Source organism: Salvelinus sp. IW2-2015, linkage group LG18 (assembly GCF_002910315.2).
Source record: "Salvelinus sp. IW2-2015 linkage group LG18, ASM291031v2, whole genome shotgun sequence".
Classification (NCBI taxonomy): Eukaryota; Metazoa; Chordata; class Actinopteri; order Salmoniformes; family Salmonidae; genus Salvelinus; species Salvelinus sp. IW2-2015.
In genome coordinates this window covers 11,480,434-11,499,686 of record NC_036858.1, presented here as the reverse complement: position 1 = coordinate 11,499,686, position 19,253 = coordinate 11,480,434, and the positions used below count along the sequence as shown (strand labels likewise).

Here is a 19,253-nt window from a genome sequence, read left to right as displayed (position 1 = left end):
TACTCGCTGTTTATTATCTATGCATAGTCACTTCACCCCCACTTACATGTACAAATTACCTCAACTAACCTGTACCCCCGCACACTGACCCGGTACCGGTGCCCCCTGTATATAGCCTCATTATTGTTATTCTTATTGTGTTACTTTTTATTATTACTTTTTATTTTAGTCTACTTGGTAAATATTTRCTTAACTCTTCTTGAATTGCACTGTTGGTTAAAGGCTTGCGAGTAAGCATTTCACAGTAAAGTCTACACTTTTTGTATTCGGCGCATGTGACAAATAAAGTTTGATTTGATTAAGCCCTAAACCTAATAATTTACCCCACTAAAACAGGAACTTTATCTAAGACCACTTGAAATAATGTCAGGCCTACTGAACAGAAGGCTACATTCCACAAGAGCCAGCGTGACAAGTTGTAACCCTGCCGCATTTTGAAAACGCAACAGGCAAGCGGGTGTCGTCATTTAATCACGATTTGATCTGTTAACAAGCTAGCACAGAAAAAAAAGTTGTCTCGTCTTGAAATACACAAAGCAGTCTAGATTGTCAGTTAGTTACATAGAACAATATTTGAACACKGTGTGATATAGGTAACACTAGTTGAAATCCATTCATAAACATTTCTCACCTCAGTAGTCCACTAAGCCATCCCTACTCATTTGTTCCTGTTAAAATGAACCCCGGATTGTGCTAAAATAATCAATGAGGAATAAAGACAACGAGCCTTAGGGGCCATTAAAGCAGCTCTGTCAAACCAATGGGAGGTGAGGATAGGCTGCGTCCTGACTAAACTCACATGTTACGATCTGTGGCAGCCTGCCCATCTGATAACACACAGTACCTGTCAACACCAGATTACAGGCCACAACTCAGACATTTGGTGTCGTATATCACAGGTTGGTTGGTAGAGGCKTCTGTTTTGGAGAATGTACAGCGCCTTCTAGATGCAAGTGTCACGGSGTCGAACGTGACAGTTTCTAGGTCTGGGTTGAGCAAGCAGAGTGGAAGCAGAGGCAGACAACAAAAAAGGGAAGTTAACATTTATTTCCTTAAGGCAGTTTTCTCCACAAGTTGAAATCAAAGTTCAGACACGTTCTCAGTTCACATTCCAGTTCCATAAATCATGTCCACACTTCGTGTCATTTTCTTATTCTTTTAGCTTTACAAACCATGCTATTTAAAATACAACAAACCAACACAAACCAAACAAAAAGAGGCAGAGGAAGTGACACAGTCCAGCAGGCAGGCAACCATTTCTTCATACATTCTATTTTATCATACTCCATTTTAGCCCTCTTCTTTCACTAAACAAAGCCATTACATGCTCTTCTCAAAAGTTCCACCATGCCTACAGACTGCATCACTTCCTATTGACAGCCACCAAGAAGCACAAAAAAAGGTGGGTTTAAATACATGCAGCGCAAGTCACATGGCCAGGCAATGAACCAATAAAAATACTTGTTAGATTAAACYTTGCAAATGAGTCACACCTGTGACATAAGTACAGGTTWAGTATATGATACCTTGGTCTACCCATATGGGTTGGCCAGCGTGCAGGTTGAGCAGAGTTTGCCATTCTGGGACTATTCCACTGGTTGGTTAAAAATCAATTCTCAAAGTAATCATTGAATGTACAACTCCCACATCATCAAAAGAAAGCAATAAGTTCGAATGAAGTCAGGAACGCACAAGTCACATTTTCGCAAAGAGGGTTCAAATGTAATAATAGTCTACTTCCAGAGGACTCTGGAGGCCATTACCGGGTACAAATCAATTTGGCATGTCCCAMTACTTAGTCCATGTACATGGTGAAGGATGCAACCAATCAAGAACAAAAATCTTTGAAAGAGAACCAATTCCAAGAGAGCACAGACTGTTCCTACTGTACTTGTCAACGCAGATATACTTCATATCAACACAGGCACTGAAGAATCCTCTCTTATTTCAGGCGTGTAAAGATGTCAGAATATCTCTAGTATTGGGCGAGTCTCAGACCACCAASAAAGTCTTTCGAGGCAAAAGTAACAGTTTTGCAGCTAAGTAACTGGGTTCAAGGGGTTCCAAGGAAATACATTATACTTGAAATCGGATCCTTTCTCTACGGAGCAAAGTCCAATAGCACTGRATCCCTCCCTTTTCATTGAGAAGTTCGGCAGCTATGAACGTAGTGAAGATAGCAGCCTCCCGTTGACTTTCTGTTGGAGAGTACTGTACCCAGGACATTCTGAACATGGTTATTGTAGGGACATGATTGGACTTTGAAGTAGCATGACGTGGCCATGTTCATAGAGTAGTGCAGCGGTGCGCCTGACGGAAAATGTCACCCTTACCGTTAGATGAGAAGACATTCAAAATGACACAGAGGCAACGCAGCAAACGGGTGAATTACCATGTCGACATCCCATTGAGTTTCGACTTCTTTAAAAAAAGCGTGAATAGAAGGAATGCAGTGATCCATGTCAAGTCAAAATCAATCCCCAGTGGAAGGCTGGGGTTGTTCGACTGCCGCTGGTTCACTCTGTGTAACATGGAAATATAACGGCCAAGTCATCATAGGAAGTAGGAAGCCATTTCACATGCAAATGAAGGTCCTCGGATTCCTTTTGATTTGCCACTCAGCGTTAGCCGTCGCGTCTGTGGGAACAGGACACGAGGGTTGTTCTGGTGTAATTGCCTTTCAGCTCAAATTGCCCTGTTTTCCTTGCTTTGTGGAGCACCTGTGCAGAGTTCCAAGCATTTGATGTGTGTGTTGCCCACATTTCAAGAGGACATCCTTAGAACACCCGATTGACAAGTAATTGCTCCTTGAAAACATTTTGTAGCCGGATTATACTGGAAAAAAATGTATTGCTAATAATGAAAAGGTTATATGATTGAAGTAAAACCGCAAGCATTTGAATGACTAAGCAGTTATTAACGTCTATGGACTAAGCAACCAAATATCATATAAAAGGCTTTGTTACACTAATTATCCTCTAGAGATAAATGGATGGCTTTTTTAAAACAATTATTAGTCGATTTGTGTCTCAAAAATAAATATATATAAAAACATTTCAGCTGTTCCAGCACAACATGACATTGTGGTTCGAGAGCGTCGCTCTCAGCTGGACATCACACTACCCTCAGTGCTGTTAGGAAAAACCATCTGCTCGCTATAGCCATCTCTCTCAAGAAAAGCKTGAAGTAGGTCACTAAAATGTGGCTTATTATTGAAGTGTAGAACCCATATGAGAGCGTCCGATTCTCTGGTGCTCTGTTCATCTCAGCTGAACCCACTTTGGCTGACATGAGACACGGTCACAGAGCAGTATCCAACCCGATCACTCACGATACTATACCATGGTGCACACTGCTTTCTCAAGACATACGGCTTCAAGTTCAGATGATTGAACGAGCCATTTAGCTATCCACTTGGTTTGTTTTTATGTTGGTTTTTTAACCTTATTTATGAGGTCTATATTGGGCTGACCTGTCCTAGGTATGATTCACTGAGTCAATTGATGAACAGGCAAACACTGACTGCGCAACAGAAGCCATTATTAACAAGACATTGTTCAAYGATGTCAGGCGGCAGTTTAAGCGCCCTCGCATCAAAGATCAGAAGGTCAAACATGAGGCTGCTGACTCACGTTACTGGCAAATATAGAGTTCTGGTTGTAGGTTTGACAAACATGGAAATTACAGAACCAAATAAAAAAAATGCTAATATTTAACTGTGAATCACATACATACAGATCAGATAGTGCTTTCCACACAGCACATTCTAGGAAATATAAGGCAAATCACTTACACACATTAAACTCAGATCCCAATCAAACCCAAGGAAACGAGGTGAGCACCAGGTTAAACCTTTAAAGCAAACCAAGGATTATAAAGTACAAGCACAATGGCCCTTTCTGTAAATTGGATATTGGGCATTATGCATATATCATCAGCCCAAGTGCTCAAACTGGACTACAGCTTGTTGCATTCACCTCACCTATATTTTGTTTACTTAATGATGTACCTGTATACTACAAGTACCCAAAAATATATTTCATGCATCTCTCTGCATGATGTGAAAAACACGTCATATTTGTTAAACGTTGCATAATAATAGTATGAGCTTGATGATTTGATGGCGTCCAGAGGGGAGGGAACATGAGGTTGTATGGGGTACTGCATTATAAAATGAACGTTGTATTCAGTGCAGGATCAGACCGACAGGGAATAGACTCAGTCCACAATCCATCAGAGAAGACAGCAGACCTTCTCTGAGCTCACTCAACAGCCAACTATCATTATTTCGTGCAGATATATACTTCTGAAGTAAAAAAAAAAAAAAAAGTCTTATTTGAATATAGTTTTGCCTAGTATCATTACATTCAATGGATATCTTGAAATTCCAGCTGGTAATAGTTACCCTGTTTGCACTGGTGTATACATGTCAAGGATTGTCGTTTAGTGTTGACAAGGAACACTGGGTATCCAAAGACTGGCAGGTAAGTGGAACATTTGGATTTCTATTATCAAGATGCGTTTGTATAATTAGTATCCTGATTTGAACCAAGAACAAAAAACATTTGCGAGTAATAATTGTCACAATCGAACATTTCTTTTTCACAAATAAATCAAGGGAAAAAATGTTGTGAAAAAGAAATCTCTTTAATCCTTTCCCCAGGATGAGCCACTGGAAGAGAGGTTGTCCAGCCAAGTGGCTAGTCTGATAAAGAGATCCAAAGCCCGTCAGTTCTACGGGCTCATGGGCAAACGCTCAGGTAAGCACTATAACGTTCTGCCTGTCCATAACAAGAATGAAAGACTTGAAAGGGATCTTGAAGGAGGTAGACTAGAATACAAAATTGTATGATGCGTACTGCATGTTGAGTACGTATTATATCTAATTGACAAGAAAAGCAAATATTTTGAACTCAAATACATTTGAGTGATTATCAGGTCCCTTTAATTACAGACGATCAGCCGCAGCCTATTAAAGTGGATAGAAAACGTGAGTATAGCACACTGGACTAACAAAAAAAATACTTTTTTAGAATAGTGGTAGCCTATACAGTACACTCTGGTCCATATACTATATTGTAGATTAATCAGTATCTAAAATCATAACACAACAARGAGCAAATTTTCMGCATTATATGGATTTAAAACATGTRTTACATTTAACARGAGGAAAAAATACYCATCTCCTTWTAAATYACTCTTTCCTGGGGATGTCTTCAACAGGAAACAAAGGGGATATGTTTGTTGGACTTATGGGAAGAAGAGCACTAAGTGGGGGTAAGAATTATTACACTTCAGATAAAATCCTCTGTAGCTCAGTTTGTAGAGTATGGCTCTTGCAGTGTGGGTTCAATTCCCGGGACGCCCCCATACGTAAAAATGRATACACGGATGACTAAAACGCTTTGGATAAAAGTGTCTGCTAAATGGCATGATTTATATTATTTGAAATCTCAAGGCATTCATTTTTTTGGACAAAACACACAGCAGAGTAAAGTAAAATTTAAAACAGGTATCAACAATTGCAGTCYTGTGTCATAACCAAATGCAATGTTTTGAGCTGCAGAATCGTTCACGAGAATCATTCCAGATGCTCCAAGCACTGCGGTCGATGTCGCTGAGGGATCAGACACACAACCAGGTCTGTCGTATACATRGATGTTACGGTTAAAACCAGAGAGCACTTTGTAACATACAGTTTGTAAAATGTAATACAAGTTTTACTGTGCAATTTAAAAACATACATGTAAAACTTGTTGTATTCGTGTTGACTAAATGCAAACCAAACATTTGAACTTGTATGTAATATTTTTATTTCTTCATTTGGCAGATTCACAAGAGGAATGGGACCAACTCCAATATTACTAAAGCTAGAAAAAAAAAGTTGTTTTCATGACCTATACAATTTTGATATCGACTCAAAAAGGACTACCATACAAAACGAAACTGTATRTCATACTTGTAAGAAACAAAATGCTATATCTAAGGTATCAAAGTTCATGCTGATGATTATTGTATATTCTATCCCAAAAAATGTACTCGTCTCCGCAAACAACCGCAACTGTGTTGAATGAAATAAAATAGCCAGGAACGCTGCAGCCGGTCAGAGCTATATATTTTTTTGTGGACAAAGAAGCAAAAACACTCATGTGATCCACTAGTGTCAGAGCTCAGACGAGATGRATCTACATTCATAGCTCATCTTTAAGTGGATCTTTTAAAACAAGTCAACTCAAATTCTGTAACCTTCATTGTTTAACAATATTTCAGCCAAGAATTGATTGAATGGTGACACGGTGACATATTACTAAAATATAAATACAGGTCGAAATGTAAAAAGGGAAGGGAGTTCCTCAAGACACAAAAAAACAAGTTAGGGGCAGCTACAGGATGGGTTTAGGGATAGAAGATCACTGTGGTATTGACAGGACTCCTATCCCGGCAGGTGTGGTAGAAGAAAGATCACTGTGGTATTGACAGGACTCCTATCCCGGCAGGTGTGGTAGAAGAAAGATCACTGTGGTATTGATAGGACTCCTATCCCGGCAGGTGTGGTAGAAGAAAGATCACTGTGGTATTGTTAGGACTCCTATCCCGGCAGAAGAAAGATCACTGTGGTATTGATAGGACTCTTATCCCGGCAGGTGTGGTAGAAGAAAGTCAAGTTTATTAAGTAGCTCACTTGTGAGCCTATAGCCTATGTCCCTTTGGGTGGGGTCCATTTAAGCGAGCTGGGGTCGATGGTTTTGTTGTTGCTGCCTCTTTTGGTCTCCTTGGCTTTCCACTCATCGATCAGGTCCTGTGAGGGAGAGTTCAGTTCAATTCATTTATTGGCCCTTGAGGAATTTGCCTCGCATTCAAGAGCACCYAGTCAAAGACATAAACTTCTCAACATTTACAGATATAACATACAGTGGGTATCATAAGTATTCARCCCCCTTGGATTTTTTCACATTTTGTTGCGTTACAATGTGGGAATGGAATAGATTGAATTGTGATTTTGTTAGTGACCTACACAAAACAATCCATAATGTCAAAGTGAAAAAYWATATATATAAAATGTACAAAATAACTCAAATATAGGTCAAGTATTCACCTCTTTAYGCAAGCCTAAATTAGTTCAGGAGTAAAATTTGGCTTAACAAATCACAAGGGGTTGAAATTATTTTGGAATGACTACCCCTTCCACTGTCCCCCATTCATGWGTTAGGTCTCTTAGTCACGTATTGAATTGAAAGCAGAGATTTAACTACAAAGACCAGTGAGCATTTCGAAAGCCTCAAAGAAGGGCCGTGATTGGTAGATGGGTAACAATAACAAATCAGACATTGAATATCACTTTAAGCATGGTCACGTTAATAATTATGCTGTGGATGATGTATTAAGCCACCCAGAAACAAAGATAATCGTCCTTCTGAATTGAGCTACAGAACAGGAAGGAAACTGCTGATGTCACCATGAGGACATTGGTGATTTTAAAACAGCTACGGGGTTCAATGGCTGTGATGGGAGAAAACTGAGGATGGATCAACAACARTGTAGTGACGCCACAATAATGACCTACATGACAGTGAAAAGAAGAACACAAATATACAGAACAAAAATATTCCAAAACATGCATCCTGTATACAATACAATAAAGTAATACGGCAAAGGAATATACTTTTTGGCCTAAATCCAAAGCCTTATGTTTGGGGCCAATCCAACACGTCACTGAGTAACTGCCTCCTTATTTTCAAGCATGGTGGCCGCTGCATCATGTTATGGGTATTCTTGAAATCTGCAAAGACTGGGGAGGTTTTTGGGAAAAAATAAATGGGATGGAGCTAAGCACAGGCAATATCCTAGAAGAGAACCCGCTTCAGTCTGCTTTACACCAGACACTGGGAGAGGKATTCACCTTTCAGCAGAACAATAACCTAAACCTACAACACAAGGCAAAATATATACTAGAGTTGCTTACCATGAAAACAGTGAATGTTCTTGAGTGGCCAAGTTACAGTTGACACAGCATGAAGAATTAAAAATAATAAGTGGGCAAATATAGCACAATCCAGGTGTGCAAAGCTCTTAGAGACTGACCCAAGAAGACACACAGCTATAAATCGCTGCCAAAGGTGTTACTAACGTAAATTGACTCAGGGGGTTCAATACTTAAAAAGYTACAGTATATTAGTGTTTTATTCTTCGTTAATCTAAAAAATATATACAGTACCAGTCAAAAGTTTGGACACACCTACTCATTGAAGGTTACATCMTTATTTTWACTTTTTTCTACATCATAAACTATCAAATAACACATGGAATCATGTAGTAACCAAAAAAAGTGTTAAACAAATCAAAATATGAGAATCTTCAAAGTAGCCACCCTTTGCCTTGATGACAGCTTTGCACACTCTTGGCATTCTCTCAATCAGCTTCATGAGGAATGTTTTTCCAACAGTCTTGGAGTTCCCACATATGCTGAGCACTTGTTGGCTGCTTTTCCTTCACTCTGCGGTCCGACTCATCCCAAACCATCTCAATTGGGTTGAGGTCGAGTGATTGTGGAGGCCAGATCATCTGATGCAGCACTCCATCACTCTCGTTCTTGGTCAAATAGCCCTTACACAGCCTGGAGGTGTGTTTGGGGTCATTGTCTTGTTGAAAAACAAATGATAGTCCCACTAAGACCAAACGATGGGATGACGTATCACTGCAGAATGTTGTGGTAGCCATGCTGGTTAAGTGTGCCTTGAATTCTAAATAAATCACAGAGCGTCACCAGCAAAGCATCACCATACCTCCTTCTCCATGCTTCACAGTGGGAACCACACATGTGGAGATCATCCATTTACCTACTCTGCATCCTAAAGACACGGCGGTTGGAACCAAAAATCTCAAATATTTGGACTCATCAGACCAAAGGACAGATTTCCACCGGTCTAATGTCCATTGCTCATGTTTCTTGGCCCAAGCAAGTCTCTTCTTCTTATTGGTGTCCTTTAGTGGTGGTTTCTTTGAAGCAATTCGACCATAAAGGCCTTTTTCACACAGTCTCTTCTGAACAGTTGATGTGGAGAGATGTTTGTTACTTGAACTCTGAACATTTATTTGGGCTGCAATCAGAGGTACAGTTAACTCTAATGAACTTGTTCTCTCTGCAGCAGAGGTAACTCTGGGTCTTCCTTGCCTGTGGCGGTCCTCATGAGAGCCAGTTTCATCATGGCGCTTGATGGTTTTTGCGACTGCACTTGAAGAAATTTCTTGAAATTTTCCGGATTGCCTAACCTTCATGTCTTGAAGTAATGGTGTGTCATTTCTCTTTTCTTATTTGAGCAGTTCTTGCCATAATATGGACTTGGTCTTTTACCAAATAGGGCTATTTTGTCACAACACAACTGATTGGCTCAAACGCATTAAGCAGGAAAGAAATTACACAAATTAACAAGGCACACCTGTTAATTGAAATGCATTTCAGGCGACTACCTCATGAAGCAGGTTGAGAGAATGCCAAGAGTGTGCAAAGCTGTCATCAAGACAAKGGGTGGCTATTTGAATAATCTCAAATATAAAATATATTTTCATMTGTTTAACACTTTTTTGGTTACTACATGATTCCATATGTGTTATTTCATAGTMTTGATGTCTTCACTATTATTCTACAACATAGAAAATATAGTAAAAATAAAGAAAAACCCTTGAATGCGTAGGGTTTCTAAAACTTTTGACCGGTAGTGTATATTTAAAAATGTTCTTCCACTGACATTAGCATTGTGTAAATCGTCGACATTTTTTTTTTTTTTTTTTTACAATTACATCACACTTTGCAACACAAAAAGTGAAGAAATCCAAGGCGGTGAATACTTATGATACCCACTGCAGATGACAACCACATAAAACAGATGGACAGGGCTACATACACACAAGCTACAGTAAATACATGACATACAGTGCAAAATCAAGGATATCTCAAATGTTCACAGAACTCCRCCTTCACAGGTTTTAGGTGCCTAGTCTAGGGTATTAACTGACAAACTGGCCTGAATGGGATATTGTGAGGTCACACACTGATGTCACACACTGTTGGGTACGTGATGGGGAATAGGCCCCAACTGAAATGCTCAAACATATATATTTTTTGAAGGATATGCATAATCACTTTTTTGCAATTGAAAAGGAACACTTTGGAGAATTATCTGAACAAACAGTTCACCTGAGACAGGAACCGAATTCAAACATTACACTGTTGATTTTATGTGCAGTTTACTGTCACTGTACTTTTTGCAGCCATTTTTTCYCTAACAGAAAACCGGGCAATACTAAAACACTGAATAGATTCAATAATATATAAGAATATTCCTGCAAAATCTYGGGTAGATACAAAATAAGATAACATTACAGGGGTTTGAGTGAGAGGTCTGTCTGGTGTCTTCAAGTGGCCACTCCAAAGTGTGCACAGTCATTTCAATACACGTAGGACTCAGGCGGTAGAGCATTCAACTATTAGTTCTTTTTTTTTTTTTTGCTTTCCTGGCTGTGGCTTTGGAGGAACTGAACAGAGCACAGTTGTAGCTAGATGGTGGTAGTCCCTTTTAGAACACCTGTCAGTTGAAAGCTATACACCGTAAAGCGGACACCCAGAGTTCTGATGTAATGTATATAGTATGTTACTGTACAGCCACCGCGTTCCAATTTAATCTCTTATCAGTGACCAAATCTCCCATTTTTGATCRCGTACATGGGATCAGAGTATAAAGGGTTAACCGATGTTGATATTGTCATGACACACACCTTCATGAAGGGGACACTTACCTGTCTCTTCAAGACGAGGTGCTTTCCCTTCCAGTACTTAAGCATCTGCAGGGACTGCAGGGTGCTGACAATGTCCACTGGGTTCACCGCGGTCTCCTGGCTGATCTCTGAACACACACGAGTACAACACACAGCTCTTCACACACTCATTCAAAWTACTGAATCGCGCTGTTCCTAATCATTCAAATGCTTGGTAGAAAAATCATCTCACATGTTCAAGTGAAACTGAGGCTAACCTGAAGTAGCTAAATAATTAACATTAAATCATCAACACTTACAGACTTGACAACCATAAAACAGATTGATAGGGCTGTAAACACACAAGCTACAGRGAATACATGACAAATAGTAATAAATCAAGGGTAGCCTTCTCAGGTTTAATGCTTAGTGCATGTTCGTTAAGCAGTTTGATGCTCCACCTATGGGCTAATTAATTATGAGAGGATAATTAGCCTATATGGACAGGCCCAAATTAAAATGTTTCTAAATGGGGAAAAAATGCGTATGCTTAACCATGGGAGAAATTTAAAGYGGACACTTTGGACATTGTGTGTGAGTGTCTGGTGTGTGTGTGCCCGGGAACAAGCTACATAATTTACCAGGGTAATTTTAAACACTCACCTTTGACACTAAACTAATTGCAGATTGTTTCAAAATATTTTCTCAACAGTCAATAGCGGCATTAAGCACCAAAACATATTTGCAAAAATGTAGTCATCAYTTCTTTGTAAAGTCCTCTGTCACCTTTGATGGAGATCTCCTTGCCCTGGAAGTTGTACATGTAACGCAGCAGCACCTCTTTCCAGTAGCTACGGTAGCTGATGAGGCCCAGGTCCGAGAGGGGCCGCTCTGGGGAGCCRACCTTCTCCTCCACCTTGGACAGCAGGTAGCCTACAGAAAGAGGAAAGAGCCGGCAGGGTGGTCACTAGCAGTTCTAATAAGTAATGAAATGGACTGCACTTACATAGCAATGAGACCTGGTGGAGAAAAGCATAAAAACTGCTAAATGAACTGTAGTTTCTACTGCAATAACCACGTAATGACAACACATAAAGAAGTTGCTTTCAGGACATTAAAAGCCATTTTTGACCAGCAAGACTCTGTTGTCATTCCGGAGGCTTAACAAAATAAATCAGCATCTCGAAATGCCACCTGGCTGTAGTTTCAGTAGCCAATCTAACAAGGGGAAAACAGAGTTAGTCTATACTTACTGAAGTCAATCAGCATCTTCCCAAAGCCCTGCCTCATGTACTGAGGCATTGTCAGGATGCAGGAGACGTTGTAGTTGAGGAAAGAGTTCTTCTCCTGAAAGAACAGAGGACATGCGTCTGAATCGCATCTTTAAAACTAAAGTAATGACAGAGACGTCCCTAATAATAAATAAAAAAAGCTCCGTTATAAACCATATCAAAAAGTTATGGTAGACACTATCAATGTGAACGGAGTATAATGGATGGGTACCTTAGAGAAGTATCCCACAAGATGGCAGCCTGTGTTGTCTGCCTCAGTCATAACGTAGAACAGAAAGGGTTCCACGTCGTAGTACAGCGTCTTGTGATCCAGGAAGAGCTTGGCGAGTAGACACAGGTTCTGGCAGTAGATCTGGAAAAGGAAACCACACACCATTTAAATGTATTTAAATTGTAGGGGCGAAAGGTCGTGCCGTACTACTATGGACGACCCTGTAAAACAACACATTTCACTGCACCTATCCAGTGTATGTGACAATAAAACCATATATTTATATTCTATGTAGCTTGTTTTATAGGAGTGCAAGGCACCCCTGGGGTTAGGGTCCCTGAAGAAATYTGAGACATGACAAAAGCGAAAGGTAATAACTCAACCATGATTATTTCTTTGTTCTTTAGATCGGAGAATAAAATGGAGACAGGAAAAAAAGCATTTGTTGCGTACAAGTCCAGGGTTAGTTCAAGTGTATAGGCCCCCTCACCTTGTTCTTCTTGCCGTCCACCTCAAAGACAGAGATGGCTCCCTTCCTGTAGACCTCATCTCCGGGCGGATGCTTCCACACACACTTGGCCTAACAAACACACAGGGAGACAACACTATTGATTTGCTCATTCAAACCCCATTAAAAAGGCCTCTCTGAACAGTTTCAGCTGAAATTGAAGACATTGGGTGAGTTTAGAATTCCCAAACATATGACAAAAGCAGCTTAACATTTGATTGGCTGTTGCATGCAATTTCAATCACATTTGAGTTGCTTCGAGTATCAGCAAAAGTTGCTTGAGAGGATGTCACTTGCAACCTGCAACAAACATTGTGTGAAAGTTGATTCATGTAACCCCAMCTTAAGAGGTGATAGGACTGGATTTTCTACAGTGCCTTCAGGAAGTATTCATACCCCTCGACTTATTKCGCATTTTGTTGTATTACAGCCTGAATTCACAATGGATTWAATCGATTTTGTTCCCCTTACCTATCCATACACAATACCCCATGACGACAAAATGAAGACATGTTTTTAGAAATGTTTGCAAATGCATTGAAAATGAAACACAGAAATCTAATTTACATAAGTATTCAAACCTCTGAGTCAATACTTGGTAAAAGCACCTTTGGTGGCGATTCAATCAAATGTATTTATAAAGCCCAGCTTTGAGTCGTCTTGGGTATGTCTATGAGCTTAGAACAATGTTTATTTTTGTACCATGATAGGACCCTATATCATTAACATTGTACTCCGGTGTTGGTGTTCAGGAGAGTCAACATTTGTCAGGATAAAAAAAGAAAATACTTTTCCTCAAAAGGAGTGCGGCTGCGGGAGTTGTACCGTAGACCATTTGGAAGAATCTTTGAACATCTGCAGATTTTCTCAAAGCTCTGTTAAGCTAGATTGCTGTTCATCGCCTCTCCCAAGTCTATCCACAGATTTCCAATGGGATTTAAATTTTGGCTTTGGCTGGAACACACAACGACTTACAACGGTTTTGGCTGTATTTTTGGGGTCATTGTCCTGTTGGAACGTGAAATCTATGCCCCAGTTTAAGTACGTTTGCACTTTGAAGTAGCAGGTTCTCATCAAGAATTTTCTGTATTTGGCTCCAAGCATTTTTCCCTCTATCCTTACCAGTCTCCCAGTCCCTGCCGCTAAAAGCATCCTACATAGCATGATTCTTCCCCGTTGGGTGATGAGCTGTGCTTGCTTTTCTCCAGACATAGCGCTTTGCATTCAGGTTAAAGAGTTAAATTTGTCTCTTCAGACCACAGAATATTTTGCCTTATGCATGCTGTCATGTGCCTTTTTCTCAGGAGTGGCTTCCGTCTYGCCACTCTCCCATAAAGCCCAGATTGGTGAAGTGCTGTAGAGACCGTTGTCCTTGTGGCAGGTTCTCCCATCTCAGCCAAGGAATTCTGTAGTTCTGTCTAGGTCACTTCCATGACCAAGATACTTCTTACCCAGTTCGGTCTGACAGCCAGATCTAGGCAGTTTCATATTTTTTTAATTTGCCAATGATGGAGACCACTGCTCTCTTCAAAACTTTTAACACTAGGAATGGTTTTATACCCTTCCCCAGACACAAGCCTCACAACAATTCTATCTCGGAGATCTACAGACAGTTCTTTGGACTTGAGAAGTTTCTGCTCTGACATCCACGGTCAACTGTGGGACCTTTTATATAGACAGGTGTGTTTCTTTCTAAATCATGTCCAAACAACTGAATTGGCCACAGGTGAACTCCAATCAAGTTGTAGTGACAGCTCAAGGATGATCAAAGGAAATTGGATGCACCGGAGCTACATTTTGGGTGGCATAGCAAAGGGGTGGGAATACCTATGTAAATGAGATATTTCTGTAATTCATTTTCAATACATTTCTAAAAACATGTTTTCACTTTGTCATTATGGGGTATTGTGTGTAGACGGGTGAGTGAAAAAAATAAATATTTAATCTATTTTGAATTCGGGCTGTAACAACAAAATGTGGAATAACTAAGTCGAGGGGTACTTTCTGAAGGCACTGTATACCTTACCATGTGTCGTCTCAGAATGGTCTGGCTCTTCATGTACTTGAGGCAGAACTCGCAGACGTAGAGACGTCCCAGGCGGGCGTACTCCTCGGGGTAGGGCGAGTGGTACCACGTGTCCAGCTCGTAGCGTCCAAACAGGATGGTCTTGATCATGTTGCTGCCCTCCGTGATCTGTCCCTGGATCCGCAGCTTCTCCTGTGGCGTTTTCAATAAGCGCGAAACAAGAGAGGAGAAATATGAAATTCTTCTAAACTACCAAGAACATCTTATCTACAATACAATCTAAATCACTATTGYTTTATTATGCATGAAGGAGGAAGGTGCACTGAGGTTTTTGTCTTACCAGATCTTCAGATGCGCGTGCCTGGGCTTTTCTGAAAAGCTCCAGGTCATATTCACTAGTGATGTTCTCCAGAAGAGGTTCTCTGGTGTTGCCGTGGCTCTGTCGATGCTCCTGTAGACGAGATGGAAAGAAAAAGAGTTGGGTGACGGAGTGCTGATTGTGTCAATAAATGGGCTTTATTGAATATACTCTTTAAAGAGGTAGCGTTTCAGACTTTTTCGGAAGATGGGCAGGGACTCCGCTGTCCTGACATTAGGGGTAAGTTTGTTCCACCATTGGGGTGCCAAGACAGAGAAGAGCTTTGACTGGGCTGATCGGGAGCTTCCCTCCCGTAGGGGTGGGAGGGCAAAGTGGCCAGAGGATCCCCATAGCAAACATGATTCTCCCTCTAGTCATTTGAATGGGGGAGATCTGTCCTGTGTCTCACCATGTATTTCTCCTTCTGCTCCTTGGGAAGCCCAGAGTTCCTCCCCTTTCTCATCTCCGTCACCTGCTCTTTGTATCTTGTCTGTTTTGATGTGGGCATCTGGTGGACACAACAGGAATTCATTGTGATTTTGGCTATTTTTTTTAAATTTTACCCCCTTTTTTTATCTTGTCTCATCGCTGCAACTCCCCAACGGGCTCGGGAGGCGAAGGTCGAATCATGCGTCCTCCGAAACGTGACCAGCCAAACCGCACTTCTAATACTCGCCCGCTTAACCCGGAAGCCAGCCGGCACCAATGTGTCGGAGGAAACACTGTTCACCTGACAACCGAGGTCAGCCTGCAGGCGCCCGGCCAGCCAGAAGGAGTTGCTAGAGCGTGGTGAGCCAATTGAAGCCCCACCCGGGCCAAACCCTTCCTTGATCCGGGCGACGCTGGGCCAATTGTGCGCCACCCTATGGAACTCCCGACCACGGCCGGTTGTGAGACAGTGCCCTAGACCACTGCACCACTCGGGAGGCCCTTTATTTACTTTTACATTATCAAATGAATCACCTTAAAAAGTATTCAATAGTAATTTAATTAATTTTACCTGATGTCGTGTGGCGTGTCTGTTACTTTCCTCCTGCACCTTTGATTCTTCTTCGTGTTTCTCACGAGTGGTTGCTTTCACCTGTCAATAAAAAGGATGAATAAACGTATTGGGCATTTGGTTCTCTGTAGCTCTCATTGTACGAGACAATGAAGTTAATGTACCTCAATAAGCAATGCCAAATATTTTAATGACATATTTACCTTGCATTCGTCAGCTGAGAGGTTATGGTAAAGAGGGCATCCTGAAACCGCAAAATGGCGTTCATGTTTCCCTGTAAGATGTCCTGCAAGGAACATGAGACAGAAAAGCAATAAGTTTACATATAATTAAATTAATTGACCAGAGATATTTCATAATAAGAATCTTAACAAGAATCATGACAAGTCTTGTTGAGCATCCACTAAACTAGCAGTGGTGTCACTAACCAAATGGTCACTTGTCTTACCCAGTGAGTTGCATCCCGGTGTGGGACACTTCATATTAAAATTGTAGGTCTCATGGCAGCGGCGGCGCTTGGGCCGGTGGGAGAGGTCCTTGTCTGAGTCTCTGAGGGCAGGGTCTTTGGCCACACTCTCATCATGGGAGGCGTTGGGGCTGGAGATGTCCAGCTCAGACTCAGATGATGGGGCGTTGCCTGTGGGCGTCAATGGCGGAGACTCGTCATGGTCGCCGACTCGCTTCACATCTGGTGTGTCTACATTGGCATGTGGGAGAAACAGCACAACATTCAACTACACTGACAATGTAGGATAAAATAATGAAATGTTCTAGCAATTGTTAGCCCTCACAAGTTCTCCTATACAGGTGATTGACTCATTGTTCGCTAACCTAACTACTACAGTTGCAATGTAGATTTTGATTCACAACTAAAGCATCCATCCCATGGCTTTCTTTACCTTGTGAGCTTTGGCTGAGGCGTAGTGATGCTCTTGTGAGGCGTGTTCTCTTYGGCATGTTTCCATCACTCTCTGAGCTGTTTGTCTGTTCTCTCTCTGCAGAAGAGTCTGAATCTTCAGTCCCATCAGAGCCYCTCCCCAAATGCACACTCTGTGATAGAATGAAAAAAAGTAAGACTGGTAGGGCTAACGCGTTAGCCAGGTAACTAGACGATATCTAGCTAGCTAACGTTAACTATTTACTTCTGATGGCTCTAACTAGGTTAAAGAATTGTTGCTAACGTTAGCTCCTTCAAATGTATCAATTTCTCATGAATGAGATATACAGCTACCTAATTACTCTCTATAAATCTGAATGTAAACACAGCCTTAATAGCTAGCTAGCTAGTCAGTTAACATTAGTTAGCCAAATAGGCAACGCAACATTAGCAAAACACCATTGTAGCATTAGCTAGCAATCTACCTTGAAAGCGTAAAAGAGGCCATTTTAGCTTACTAACTTCCGTTAGCTGCAGTAGCTAACTAGATAGTTAGCATTAAGTTATCTAGCTAGTTAAGAAAGATACATACTTTCGAATGCATAATAGAGACCACTGGCTAACAACTAGCTAACATTTTAGCAACGTTATGCTAGCAGCATAGCTAGTCAAGTTAGCTTATCCAGCTAGCTAGCTAACGCCGTAACGTTAGCTTCCGACCTACATGTTTTCGTACCTGTCGTCTACGGGGCATATTTGCCTTGATGAACGCCGGTTCCTATGCCGCCCGTCTCATAAAACAACGTAGTTCACAAATTGTATAATAAATGCAGTGGATGGAACTGTTTTAGATTAAGTTTACTTTAAAAAAGAAAACGTGTATGTACACACAACATTGGCTATGTCTCGCGCCACATTTTCMGTACAACACACTTCCGTTTGAAACCTCTGTGTAATGTCACATGTGGTACTGTCTCCACTGGGTGGCACTGTATAGGTGGCACGCCAGTCTTATTTTCAACTAATTTAACATCTGATCTACTTATCAAAAGGCACATCTCAATCGGTGGTCCAGATAAATTCAAATCAAATTGTATTGGTCACATACACGTGTTTAGCAGATGTTATTGCGGGTGTAGAGAAATGCTTGTAAATCATGAAATAGCACAAGTGTGGGGTTGGGCCTTCCCTCTTTTGTTCTATATTGCCCCTCTTTTGTTTTTATTTTTGGGGAGAAGATAGATTTTTGGCCCAGTTGTCCCTCGCTTCGCCTCTTTATTATTATTATCATTTTTKTTTTATTACATTTCAAATTCCAATACAATAACAAAAAAACATCACCACTACAAAAACCACTACAAAATCTACAAATCATCATCACTACAAATATATTTTCTCTGAAGAAACATTATATTGTTCTTCAAGCAAAGGGAGGCCTATGACATTACGACTTACCATCAAACCAAAGCCTTGAATGCCCTACTCCTTGAAGTTTGCAATTGTGTCTAAAAACACTATTTTACAGAAGAAACAATAATAATAATAATAATTACCCTTTAGTGTGTGTACTTTACTGTATTAATACTTGGGATATCACTTTTCAACAAGAAAAGTCATTTTTTCAATGGTAAACGGCCTGATTGAACTATCTTAATTTATCTGCCATCMTTGCTAACACTTTCTGTCACATGTGGGTTATAGATCTCGAATATATTTCTAAGTCTTTGTTTCTTTCTAATTTGTATGACTCTTTTACAGTTCTACTAGTTTACATAAATTGGTGTGAGTTTTAAAGCTATCTGTACTATGGGATAACTATGTGTTGTCTCATGTCGAAAACCAAAGCAGACTACAAAGCAGAAAACCAAAGCAGTGATGATTAAATGGATTATTGCATTATCTATGTAAAAATAGAGTCTATATGGTAACAAGCCTATCTGTTATTCAGATCACTGCTCATCAAAGGATAAATAAATACATTAGCTGCTACTGCTTGGCCTCTATTTGATATTGGTCTCTGGACCATTGTTTGTGGTAAATGTCTTTCATCAATATAAGAGATTAGTATTATTGCGAAATAGAAACTGTCTATACACTGATAGTGTATTTCAATCAACCAGTAAATACCATGGCACAATCATTCCTACTCAGCAGAAACCTAAAGCGAGAGAGAAAATAACTCGTAGTGCTGTGCAACATTTCCGGGAATACTGATTATGAACAGATKAA

The 19,253-nt window shown here is 40.6% G+C and overlaps 2 protein-coding genes across 6 annotated transcripts; one reads left to right on the top strand and one right to left on the bottom strand.

The window, feature by feature from the left end:
- Positions 1–1,015: 1,015 nt before the first annotated feature.
- On the top strand, positions 1,016–6,096 carry LOC111977822 (protachykinin-1-like). 3 transcript variants are annotated; one of them, XM_024007526.2, is made up of 6 exons: positions 1,016–2,383; positions 4,664–4,760; positions 4,955–4,990; positions 5,224–5,277; positions 5,567–5,641; positions 5,831–6,096. In XM_024007526.2, exons 1-6 carry the CDS (start codon positions 2,321–2,323, stop codon positions 5,866–5,868), a joined length of 363 nt encoding a protein of 120 aa, XP_023863294.1. In that variant the 5' UTR covers positions 1,016–2,320; the 3' UTR covers positions 5,869–6,096. The 3 variants fall into 3 exon arrangements, with proteins under 3 accessions (XP_023863294.1, XP_023863292.1, XP_023863293.1); XM_024007524.2 differs by having other exon boundaries at positions 1,016–4,484; XM_024007525.2 differs by lacking the exon at positions 4,955–4,990 and having other exon boundaries at positions 1,016–4,484.
- On the bottom strand, positions 5,797–17,985 carry LOC111977821 (histone acetyltransferase KAT7). 3 transcript variants are annotated; one of them, XM_024007523.2, is made up of 14 exons: positions 17,749–17,985; positions 17,047–17,197; positions 16,596–16,844; positions 16,351–16,433; positions 16,148–16,228; positions 15,557–15,655; positions 15,130–15,240; positions 14,790–14,981; positions 12,746–12,835; positions 12,256–12,396; positions 12,006–12,099; positions 11,539–11,685; positions 10,795–10,901; positions 5,797–6,799 (listed from the first exon to the last, which is right to left on the bottom strand). In XM_024007523.2, the coding sequence occupies exons 1-14, from the start codon at positions 17,776–17,778 to the stop codon at positions 6,698–6,700; spliced, it is 1,677 nt and encodes a 558-aa protein (XP_023863291.1). In that variant the 5' UTR covers positions 17,779–17,985; the 3' UTR covers positions 5,797–6,697. The 3 variants fall into 3 exon arrangements, with proteins under 3 accessions (XP_023863291.1, XP_070304392.1, XP_070304393.1); XM_070448291.1 differs by having other exon boundaries at positions 14,790–14,995; positions 15,132–15,240; XM_070448292.1 differs by having other exon boundaries at positions 14,790–14,995; positions 15,132–15,240; positions 17,761–17,984.
- Positions 17,986–19,253: the final 1,268 nt, after the last annotated feature.

Bases quoted from the DNA above. Each gene is read 5' to 3' on its own strand.
- LOC111977822 (XM_024007524.2), top strand. From the start codon at position 4,371: ATGGATATCTTGAAATTCCAGCTGGTAATAGTTACCCTGTTTGCACTG. The intron at 4,485-4,663 runs GTAAGTGGAACA...TCCTTTCCCCAG, and splicing joins GGGTATCCAAAGACTGGCAG to GATGAGCCACTGGAAGAGAG. The intron at 5,278-5,566 runs GTAAGAATTATT...TTTGAGCTGCAG, and splicing joins AAGAAGAGCACTAAGTGGGG to AATCGTTCACGAGAATCATT.